The following is an 11,018-nucleotide window of genomic DNA, read 5'->3' as shown; positions in this document are numbered from 1 at the left end:
GAAGAGTTACACGATACTGACAACACGAAATATCACTGCAAGTACTGCTTCCTTGACACGCTACAGGTTTAAACACACAGCTCTTTAGAGAGGTTTCACTTAAAGGGTAAATAAAAGAACGACCAGCCAAATTATAATGTCCAATGTTTCACTTGTTTGAACTAAACAAATGTTTTGCATTGCTTTACATATAAAAAGCTGTACGACAGCTCACAGCTCTGAAATGCTCACTGTATTAAACGAAAAAAGGGACAAATAAAAACAAATCTCCTAGTTTCCGGTGTAACAGATGGTAAATAAGTTCTGTATGCAGGTGAGTGAATCGGCAGATGGGTGTCTCAGTTTCACAATGGTTATTTGCATTATGAACTTATCTAGAAAATCGACAACGTAAAAATGATGGAAATACACGGAACAAAACAAAAAACAAAAACAAAATTCACACAGAAAAACAAACCCATTTCAGGTAAAGTCATGAGCTGGCCATCGAGCTCTGCTGAACACAGACTCCAGTCATCGGAGAATCTTCCCTATCAATGCCTTGTCTCATGCCCAGGTGTCCCTCTGCTATAAAGTGACCAGTTCCTGTGTTTGTGGCAACAGGGTACGTGGGATGTCCAGCCATACCAGTCTCTTGGCGAGGATTTGAGAAGGCACCCAAACCCATACTCATACTCGTACTTCCGTTTTGGCTAAAGTCCAGGGTGTTGGCAGGAAGCTGGCGGAGCTGGTAAGCCTGGTTGCCTTGGTTTCCTGTGGAAGAGGAAGATGTGGAGGAAGAGGATGCCGAGGAAGACAGGGATGTCATGGACAGATGACCGTGCACCACCTCCATGGAATCCTGGGTGGAGGCGCTGTTGGTGGGCGAGTTGTAGAGTCGCGGCCGTGGTCGCGTTGCTATGACCTGTCCGTGGTGATGATGGTGGTGATGGGGGTGCAATGCCTTGGGATGCTTGGGGGGCACATGAAAAGTGGTTTCCTGGACTGGATGAGTCTCTACAGTGACAGGTTCTGGTCCTACTATTCCAGGCCATACTACTGGTGGATGATAAGGCTGTCTCGCCTGCACAAACAAGGAAAAACGTTGTTCAGTCATGAAGGCCAAACTTTGAATTGCTTTACTTGACAAGATCAACCAGGTGGGCTCACCTGAGGGCAAAGGTTGTCACAGTCTATGGCTGGCATGGCTGTGCTGAAATGCCCGCCGCTGTGCCGATGGTGGTGAGTTGGATCGGATCTTGCTCTGCCACTGGTGCTTGTTCCAGACGATCCTCCTGAAGCAGAGGAAATGAACTGCGTTAAGCTTTACAGAGAAACACACTACTATCAAGTCAGTTACAACCAAGAGCTTAGAGACCAGAACAGATGAAATCGTAGTAGAACCTGAGCTTGAGGATGTACTAGAAGTGGTCCCTGATGACTGCGACTGCTCAAGTGCAGGACTTGTTGACACACTACTGCTTGTATTGGTTCCTTCATCCGTCGTCTTCTTGAAGAAACTGTGCTGGAGGGCATAGTAGGGCTGAATTCGCGTCTTGGGGTCGTAGTCCAGCATTCTGAGAATGAGGTCCTTGAACTTCAAGTAGTCAGCTACTGCGTGGCCGGATTCTCCCGCCCGACGACCGCCTGGTCCACCACATTCCACTCCCAAGATGGCATGGAGCTTTCGAGATGCCGGAGGTTTGTACTGCTCACAGAAAAGCAGAAAGACATTCTAGCAACAATAACAAGCATTCCCACAAAAGCTGCATAAAAACAAAATTCCCACAATAGTGATTGTACTTCAAAATATCAGTAACATGTACCCTTTTTCCATCTTTGGTCTTCTTAATACTCCATGTCCCATCTGACAACTTCTCAAAGAACTTCCTGGCTTTTGGTGCTAGGTCCATAATGTGATTGGGTGGGATCCCAAGTACTTCAACAATTTTGTTCATTTGGTCCACCTGATAGGGTTTCGATTAAAGAATAAGTTTGTTAAGCAACACTTTTAGTATAGGGACCAATTCTCACTATTAACTAGTTGCTTATTGGCATGCCTATTAATAATATATATGCTGTTTATTAGTACTTATTAGTGCTGGGCAACAATTAATCGCGATTAATCGCATCCCAAATAAAAGTTTTTGTGCACATAATATATGTGTACACTGTATTTATTATGTATATATAAATACACACATGCATGTACATATACATTTAAGAAAAATATGTTATGCTTATATATTAAATATATTTATACATAATATAAATTATATGAATATAAATATATACATGTAAATATTTTCTAAATATATACTGTATGTCTTTAAATATACATAATAAATATACACAGTACACACACATATATTATGTACACAAAAACTTTTATTTTGGATGTGATTAATCGTTGCCCAGCACTAGTACTTATAAAGCACATATTCTGCATGACCATATTCTACATCCCTAATCCTACCCAATACCTAAACTTAACTATCTTACTATAAATAAGCAGAAAATTTGCAGTTTGAGGGAAATGTCATAGTTAATGGTTTGTTAGTAGCGAGAATTGGACCTTAAAATAAAGTGTGACCGTTTGTTTTATCTATGTTTTTTTTACTATAACATTCCGTTTTAACTCCTGTATTCTGTACACACCTTAAACAATAATTTAGGGGATTTATTCCCACATATCAATGTAGTTGTCAATCATAAAACTTTGTATTCATGGTGTTTAAGGACACGGGAAACATTAGTTATAATAATAATAATCATCATCATCAATAATATTAATATCAACTCATACAGCTCATTACCTCATTGGCTCCACTAAATAGAGGCTCTCCTGTATGCATTTCCACCAGAATACATCCCAGAGACCACATGTCTATGGCCAAGTCATACGGCATTCCCAATAACACTTCAGGGGAGCGGTAGAATCGACTCTGGATGTACTGATATATCTGATGGAGGAGGAGGAATACGTAATCAATTACTCTAAGCATTCTGTGACAATATCCACACTTTCCTCACATTCAAAAAATAAGTCGCTTCACAATACCCTTTGTCCCAGTTGGCAGGAGCTCCCAAAGTCCACTATTTTGATGGCACTTCTCTTGGGGTTACATAGCAGGATGTTCTCTGGCTTTAGGTCACAGTGGATGATGCTGAGCTCAGGTGTAGCGAGAAACAGTAGTGCTGTACACAATTGCTGGGCAAACTTCCGTGTCAGATTCAAAGAGACACCTCTGAAGTTCGTATTCCGTAACAAGTCATACAGGTTGTATGACAACATTTCAAATACTAAGCAAAGATGATTCCGGAACATGAAGTGCCGTTTCAAGTGTACTGAGAAAAGAAATACATTTAGATTTTTATATTTAAAATTGAAAGAATGCACTGTATGCAAAGATATTGAAATGATATCAAAGAATTGAACAGGCTGCTTACCTATATAGTATTTCATCTCTGTGTCATGTTTGTTCATGAGCTCGAGAAGCCGTACTTCAATTTGAGCTTGATTCAGAAAGGCCTTCTTGTTCTTGATAATCTTAATTGCTACCCACTCTTGCTCAGCTCGGTCGTAAGCTTTTACAACCTAAAAAAGTGCCAATTACATTCACATAAGACAATACTTTTGTTTCCTTATAAGATATTAAAACTACTTTGAAATGGCAATTACACCATGCATCATTTTGCCATCCATGGATTTTGCTTTCAAAGTCCAAAACAATCATTTAGCCTCTATTTTATCAGGGCAAAAGCTGATAATGTCCCAATTTCCTAACATTTAAAATCTTGAATTTTTTTTTTCCTTTCAAAAATAAACCTTAAAACAATTGAAGAAAACTCAAGACATTATACCTGACCAAATGACCCTTTTCCAATTAAAGAGTCAATTTCATAGCGGTCCATCCATTTTTCCCCATTCTTGACAATGTAGTCATAGCTCTCATCGTCGTAGCCATCATTGAAGATTTTCCTTTCTTTCTTGTGGCTGGAGTCCTCACTTTGACCTTGTTGATGCCGTCGTTTCTTTTTTGCATAATACACCTAATACAGGAGAGCAAGTAAGTTTCACAGCATTAGTCTCAATTCAAAAATCCTTGAGCATTGTTGCGCTCATAACTTAGTGTGAAAACTTCCTAAAAGACTTTTCAGAGGTACGACTACTTATGATCTAGTATCCTAATTTTGTACTTTACTACTATTATTTTTAGTTTTATTTTATGCTGTACTATGGCAAGGAACGTAATATAGATGAGAATAGCAATAAAACGAAGACATTTTACCTCATTGATGTGTTTGTAGGTTTTGATCAGGTCTATGGAGAGCTTCCTTAAAGGAGCTAAAGTGGGGTCACGAAAGCACTGGGGCATGTGCCTCTGCAATAAAAGAAGGGGAAACACGTGGATTTACTAGGTGACACATTTTTTATTTATTTTTAAGAAATTCACATACTTTTGACTAAGAGGTAAAATAATCCAAGGCTAAGTGAAAAGTAACAGGAAGTATTCATTTCACAAAGTGCAATAACTGAGCGTGCTTCATCCATGTTTATTCACAATGCAAAAAAACTAAGTGCATAAACAGCAGCGGAGCATCCAGTACCTGGCTGGCAGTGAGTGCTTGTGTCTGATCACTGTATGGCAGTACAGTGACAGACTGGTCTGTACTCTGCTGGTGACAGTCACTGTACTGCTGGTGCGAATGAGGCATGGGAGCAGCCATCTGAAGACCAGCAGCATGGAAAGAAAGAGAGGGTGCAAGCCGGACAGACGAGGGTTTGCATGCTGAGGTCTCTCCCCCTAGAGGAAATTTAAGCTAAATTAGTGTGTGTTAGAACAAAATTCTCCTCTCTCCCTGTGATCCTTTGAACCGCAAACCTCTTTCTCTGTTTTAGGAGAGAAAAACCATCTCTGAGATTATGTAACAAAAATGAAGCATAGCACTAGAACTAAAACACAACAGGACAGAAAGTGAATATAAACATATGTACAAAAAAATCTATGAATTTATTAATCTTGTTTATCAGAATATAACATTCCTGTAAGAGGAATGTCAGAAAAATAAAGGCAATAACAATTAAAGCATAGCTATAAAAAAAAGACAATCATTTAATATAACTATACAGAAATTAAAAAAAAACAAAAAAAACATCTCTTCTCAATTTCTAAATAAAAAGAGAAAAGACTACAGTGCAAATTTCATGTCAAGTACAAAATTTTTGGTCAGAAATCTGTCCTTTTTTAGCTGTAAATTGTGATAATTATAAGGAGCTTGCTCATATATCAGCATCTCTTGCCAGGCAACACAATGCACCACAGCCACACAGAATCCCACCACTATTCAGAATCCCAGCAACAGCACCTAATTAGCATAGCCTATCACCAAGAAGATACAGTGTGATTTGGCAAGCCCATCAATGTTCAAGCCAATCACAGAAGAGTATGCAAATAGCCTACTTTTGTTGCCAGGGCAGAGCTGCTCCCATTTTCCAATAAGAAAACAAGAAATAAACAAGAAATAAAATTGAACTTTGGCACACTTAGATGAAGCATCCAACACATTGGAGCCTGACAGCAAAATAGCAGCCCCCACTCATGGTGTAGGAGCAGAGAATGATTCAGCTGACCTAACTAAGGCAGGGCAAAGAATTCATGTGATCCACAAAATATCAGAGGATGGAAACACTTCTACATCCTCAAACGATTTTCAGGACAAAAGCCTATGAAATAATAACACATTTTTACATTAATTTACCAACATAAACATTTTAAATTTATTATATATTTTTAAAAAGGTACAGTAAAATATCATTGAGATGCTTGTATTTTTTGTTTTGCTAAGGCATATTTCTCAATATGGGCTTGATGATTCATGTTGTCAAGGACTGCATGCAGTTCACCAAGAGAAAAACTGATGTATGTCACAGTACAAACAGAAACATTACATTCTGTACCACAGAAGATGCTCTTACTGCATATCTAGTTCTGTTTTTTGTGATTTATAAGCAGCCTTTATAACTCAAAGAAGAAATACGAATTTATAGGCCTGTATTAAAAATTATAAAGTTGGTAACATACAAAATATGTGAACAAGGCTTTGCAAATATAAACATTAAATATAACCCTCTGAGGTGCATTTCACCATTCTGTGTCACTCATTTTACATGAGTACTACTCAGATTGATATTTTATTTCTGAATCGGATTAAACTACAAAAACACAACAAGGAATATGATATTAGTTTTTTTCTGTTTACTGATCTGTGATTATCCTGTTTCAAGGGATGAAATCAAGTAAAAATAATATTAATTAATTAATTATAAGATTTGTTTTTAATAACACTAGCAAAAACTAGTGATATACGTTTTGTAATAACCAAATAATAATAAATTATCCTCAGGAGCTTTTGACATTTAATTTATCTTTTTCAATTAATTTAATTTCATGGCATGTCTGGTTATTGTCAGGCCAGGTAAACACCAAACATGCAATAAATTCCCTTGACTACAGCACAGCAAGGGACTGTGATCATTAAATGACCTTCTCACAGCAATGCCAAACATGTTGAATGCACATGCAACAAGAACAATTATGGCTTTCCATCAAACATTTTCCAATTTATAATAAAGCTCTGTAACACAACTGTTCCTTACTTATAGTGTAATAGTGGGTCAGCTCCGTGTAATTTATGACTTTTAAGAGTGACAGTGACACCTTCTCAAAATTCAAAGTTAAAATGTGTTACATGTCCCAGAAATTATTCCACTTATTTGGTGTGGAGCACAAGAACAAAAAAGTAGGTACAGCAAACAGAGACAAACTTTACCCAAGTTATGACTAAGCCACAAAAAAGAAAACAGTTTGTTGTTTTTTTGCTACCGACTAGATATCCCACTTCAAACTCATGTCAAAGTGACTAAATGCAGCCATGATAAACAATGAACAACTTTAACCATCATTTTACACAGTGACGAGTACTTAATTTGACAAATACTACCAAAGGAATCAATAAAGTAAGACGTGCATAACTGCACAACAGCTTCTGCTTCAAAACAAGAACAGATGCAAACAGCTAACCTGGATGTATGATTTCCAGTATAATTTAATTTCACCTTAATTAGCTGTAAAATGTTTGATTCACTTGCAATAAGTGTTAACTTATCTTCCCACATTTCAAACGTTCCTTAGAGTCCTACATGAATAGAAGGGCTGCAAATAAACTTTGATGAACAAATATCACAATAAAAAAAGGAACAATTTATAGAAATTACAACTCATCTCAAAACTGAGCATGTAAAGCATGCATTTGTACTTTATTATCCAATCGCTTTATTAAAACTTGGATAACACTGAATTCATATTTCTACAAGTAAGCCTAAGTTCACAACTACTACAGAACTTTGCCTAATTTAACAAAACATACTTAAGTGTTGAAAAAATAACATTTCCCCCCATTAAAATTTCCCTAGGTTACATAAAGTTATAATTAATCAAAATGTTCTGACTAATTTCTAAACAGCTAATAAAAAACAAGCCCTGAAATAACACTACAGGAGATCAGCTGGATTTCAGCACCACTGAAACGCCAAAACAATGTCAATAAGATGGAAAGAAAAGGGATACTGGACTGTGCATGGAGTGTAAAAAGAAAAGTGTACGCGACAGTACAGATCCTGGTCCTTTTGTGCATGTAGGCCCATTCCTGCATATCCAGCTAAATGCATGAGACTTATTCTTCTAGTGTGACTGAAATAAGGTTTGTACAAAACAACTAATAAACTGCATCACAGGAAAGAACAAAAAGCCCCTGTTAAACTAGGACCACTGTCAATCACACTTTTAGACTGCTGTGGGAGGAAGTGATGGACAAAAAAAGATGGCATCTGACACAGATCTACCTATGAACTTCCAGAATAAAGTTTACCTGAGGCAAACAGAAGCAACAAACCACGACCCTATTTTTGATGAGACATTTCTCTGTGCATAATTCATCTGTATCAGCTGTACTTTTATTATGTATAAAACATCACCAAAGCTGAACCTTCAGGTGACACTGAGGGGGAATCTGACAACCTGTCCTGTATTTACCTGGTCAGAGACCATTATCCATCTGAAAAAGACGAAAGCATTTCTTTACACAGACTAACAAATACAAATCTGAGCAGCGTGCCATCCATTCCTTCACATTAACTATAAATAACTTGAGAAAAACCCTTGAACACTGAGCAAACTAACCAGAGGTAAACTGAGTGACAGTGACATGTAAAGCGGACCTTACCTCTCTAGCTGGCTTAGCCATTCATCGGGCTCGATCGGACTCGTTTAACGTCTCCATCGTCACGCTAAAGTCTAAACCCGTACTACATGACTGAGCAATGTTTGCTGGATAACTATGGTTAGGCATCACATCCTTGGCTAATGTCAGCCCCCCTCCCCCGACAGGAAACCAGCCTGATGGCTAACTGACAACACGCTAGACATGGGGCTTCATCATCATCATCATCATCATCATCACCTCCACTACCAGCCAAACACTCCCATCAGAGTGATGTGATGATACACTTCTGTAATCACCAGCTGGCAGATTTCTGCGGGTAGTTATATATAAAATCGTAGGCTGAGCAAACCCACATACACACACATTTGCTCCGGCAGTCTGACCTAGCGAAGCTACACTGGGTTGCCTGTTAAACGACTAACAGACTGTCCTAAAACCTCTACAAATGCTCACTACTGGGGCTTGGGGAGTGTAAAAGCAGACGCTGATGATCGGATGAGCTATCTGGTGCATGAACAAAGATCGCTAACTACGTTAACGTGAGGAAAGTTATTAATCGGCTAGCCATCTAGGCCAAATCAACCTAGCCTGTAGCTTCTAGCAAACAAGCGGTTTGTAAACAAACTAACAAAGGCCATACGATTCACTTAGACCTCTACAAATGTCAAATACTCACCTTTGATGGTGTGATCTTCATTTAAAGTCCCAGATCCAGTAAAGTGAGGCAACTGATCCAGTTTCTCTACGCTGCTTCCGATGAGACACCCCTAATGTATTGAGCCAGACGGGGCTAAATGCCTTCCTATTTCGACTGACAGGTAAAACAGCGTCTTTCCAATGCGTTTTTGCCCATGTCAGATCTTATTTGTGCATTAATCATGGTTTGTAAGTGGTGGTAAAAAGAAAAGTGTACGCGACAGTACAGATCCTGGTCCTTTTGTGCATGTAGGCCCATTCCTGCATATCCAGCTAAATGCATGAGACTTATTCTTCTAGTGTGACTGAAATAAGGTTTGTACAAAACAACTAATAAACTGCATCACAGGAAAGAACAAAAAGCCCCTGTTAAACTAGGACCACTGTCAATCACACTTTTAGACTGCTGTGGGAGGAAGTGATGGACAAAAAAAGATGGCATCTGACACAGATCTACCTATGAACTTCCAGAATAAAGTTTACCTGAGGCAAACAGAAGCAACAAACCACGACCCTATTTTTGATGAGACATTTCTCTGTGCATAATTCATCTGTATCAGCTGTACTTTTATTATGTATAAAACATCACCAAAGCTGAACCTTCAGGTGACACTGAGGGGGAATCTGACAACCTGTCCTGTATTTACCTGGTCAGAGACCATTATCCATCTGAAAAAGACGAAAGCATTTCTTTACACAGACTAACAAATACAAATCTGAGCAGCGTGCCATCCATTCCTTCACATTAACTATAAATAACTTGAGAAAAACCCTTGAACACTGAGCAAACTAACCAGAGGTAAACTGAGTGACAGTGACATGTAAAGCGGACCTTACCTCTCTAGCTGGCTTAGCCATTCATCGGGCTCGATCGGACTCGTTTAACGTCTCCATCGTCACGCTAAAGTCTAAACCCGTACTACATGACTGAGCAATGTTTGCTGGATAACTATGGTTAGGCATCACATCCTTGGCTAATGTCAGCCCCCCTCCCCCGACAGGAAACCAGCCTGATGGCTAACTGACAACACGCTAGACATGGGGCTTCATCATCATCATCATCATCATCATCACCTCCACTACCAGCCAAACACTCCCATCAGAGTGATGTGATGATACACTTCTGTAATCACCAGCTGGCAGATTTCTGCGGGTAGTTATATATAAAATCGTAGGCTGAGCAAACCCACATACACACACATTTGCTCCGGCAGTCTGACCTAGCGAAGCTACACTGGGTTGCCTGTTAAACGACTAACAGACTGTCCTAAAACCTCTACAAATGCTCACTACTGGGGCTTGGGGAGTGTAAAAGCAGACGCTGATGATCGGATGAGCTATCTGGTGCATGAACAAAGATCGCTAACTACGTTAACGTGAGGAAAGTTATTAATCGGCTAGCCATCTAGGCCAAATCAACCTAGCCTGTAGCTTCTAACGTTACCAAACAAGCGGTTTGGAAACAAACCTACAAAGGCCACAAGATTCACTTAGATCTCTACAAATCTCAAATACTCACCTTTGATGGTGTGATCTTCATTTAAAGTCCCAGATCCAGTAAAGTGAGGCAACTGATCCAGTTTCTCTACGCTGCTTCCGATGAGACACCCCTAATGTATTGAGCCAGACGGGGCTAAATGCCTTCCTATTTCGACTGACAGGTAAAACAGCGTCTTTCCAATGCGTTTTTGCCCATGTCAGATCTTATTTGTGCATTAATCATGGTTTGTAAGTGGTGAAGTTATGGTTAGCGGCTAGTTAGCGCTCTTTCTCAGTGACTTTAACTAACGCGGCTAACCAGCTAGCACTCGGAAACGCACATTCAAGATTATTTGCTTCTGTAGAGGCGGAGACGCAAATTAATTGTTTTCAAAAGCAAAAATAGTCACAAAAAACCAACGACATGCAGATATTATAGAATGCGCTACGTGAAAAGGTGAACAAAAACCGTTAAGCTTTTCTGTCAGTTTTCACAAAATGGCGCGCGTTCCAAACCTGCGCAGCGGACCGGCCCGGCGGACCCGAGACGCGGACTACTAGCCCAATAAATATATTCC

At 39.2% G+C, this 11,018-nt stretch overlaps 1 protein-coding gene across 2 annotated transcripts; it reads right to left on the bottom strand.

Annotated features, from left to right (window-relative positions):
* Window positions 1–415: 415 nt before the first annotated feature.
* Window positions 416–10,494, bottom strand: LOC107726100 (dual specificity tyrosine-phosphorylation-regulated kinase 1A-like). 2 transcript variants are annotated; one of them, XM_016535588.1, is made up of 11 exons: window positions 10,481–10,494; window positions 4,591–4,787; window positions 4,272–4,364; window positions 3,844–4,032; window positions 3,430–3,577; window positions 3,041–3,327; window positions 2,796–2,942; window positions 1,806–1,946; window positions 1,384–1,687; window positions 1,150–1,274; window positions 416–1,063 (listed from the first exon to the last, which is right to left on the bottom strand). In XM_016535588.1, exons 2-11 carry the CDS (start codon window positions 4,708–4,710, stop codon window positions 473–475), a joined length of 2,145 nt encoding a protein of 714 aa, XP_016391074.1. In that variant the 5' UTR covers window positions 4,711–4,787; window positions 10,481–10,494; the 3' UTR covers window positions 416–472. The 2 variants fall into 2 exon arrangements, with proteins under 2 accessions (XP_016391074.1, XP_016391073.1); XM_016535587.1 differs by lacking the exon at window positions 10,481–10,494 and adding an exon at window positions 8,942–9,152.
* Between the last annotated feature and the right edge of the window lie 524 nt (window positions 10,495–11,018).

The sequence above is a fragment of the Sinocyclocheilus rhinocerous genome, unplaced genomic scaffold (genome assembly GCF_001515625.1).
Source record: "Sinocyclocheilus rhinocerous isolate Xijiao unplaced genomic scaffold, SAMN03320098_v1.1 scaffold816, whole genome shotgun sequence".
NCBI lineage: Eukaryota > Metazoa > Chordata > Actinopteri > Cypriniformes > Cyprinidae > Sinocyclocheilus > Sinocyclocheilus rhinocerous.
The sequence above is the reverse complement of the archived record's forward strand: the minus strand, read 5'-3'. Positions and strand labels throughout refer to the sequence as shown.

Excerpts from the sequence above, each read along its gene's own strand:
- LOC107726100 (XM_016535588.1), bottom strand. The coding sequence starts at position 4,710 with ATGGCTGCTCCCATGCCTCATTCGCACCAGCAGTACAGTGACTGTCAC. Across the intron at positions 3,578-3,843 it reads GAAAAGGGTCATTTGGTCAG|GTTGTAAAAGCTTACGACCG; the intron begins GTATAATGTCTT and ends GCACTTTTTTAG. Across the intron at positions 1,064-1,149 it reads GTGACAACCTTTGCCCTCAG|GCGAGACAGCCTTATCATCC; the intron begins GTGAGCCCACCT and ends TTGTTTGTGCAG.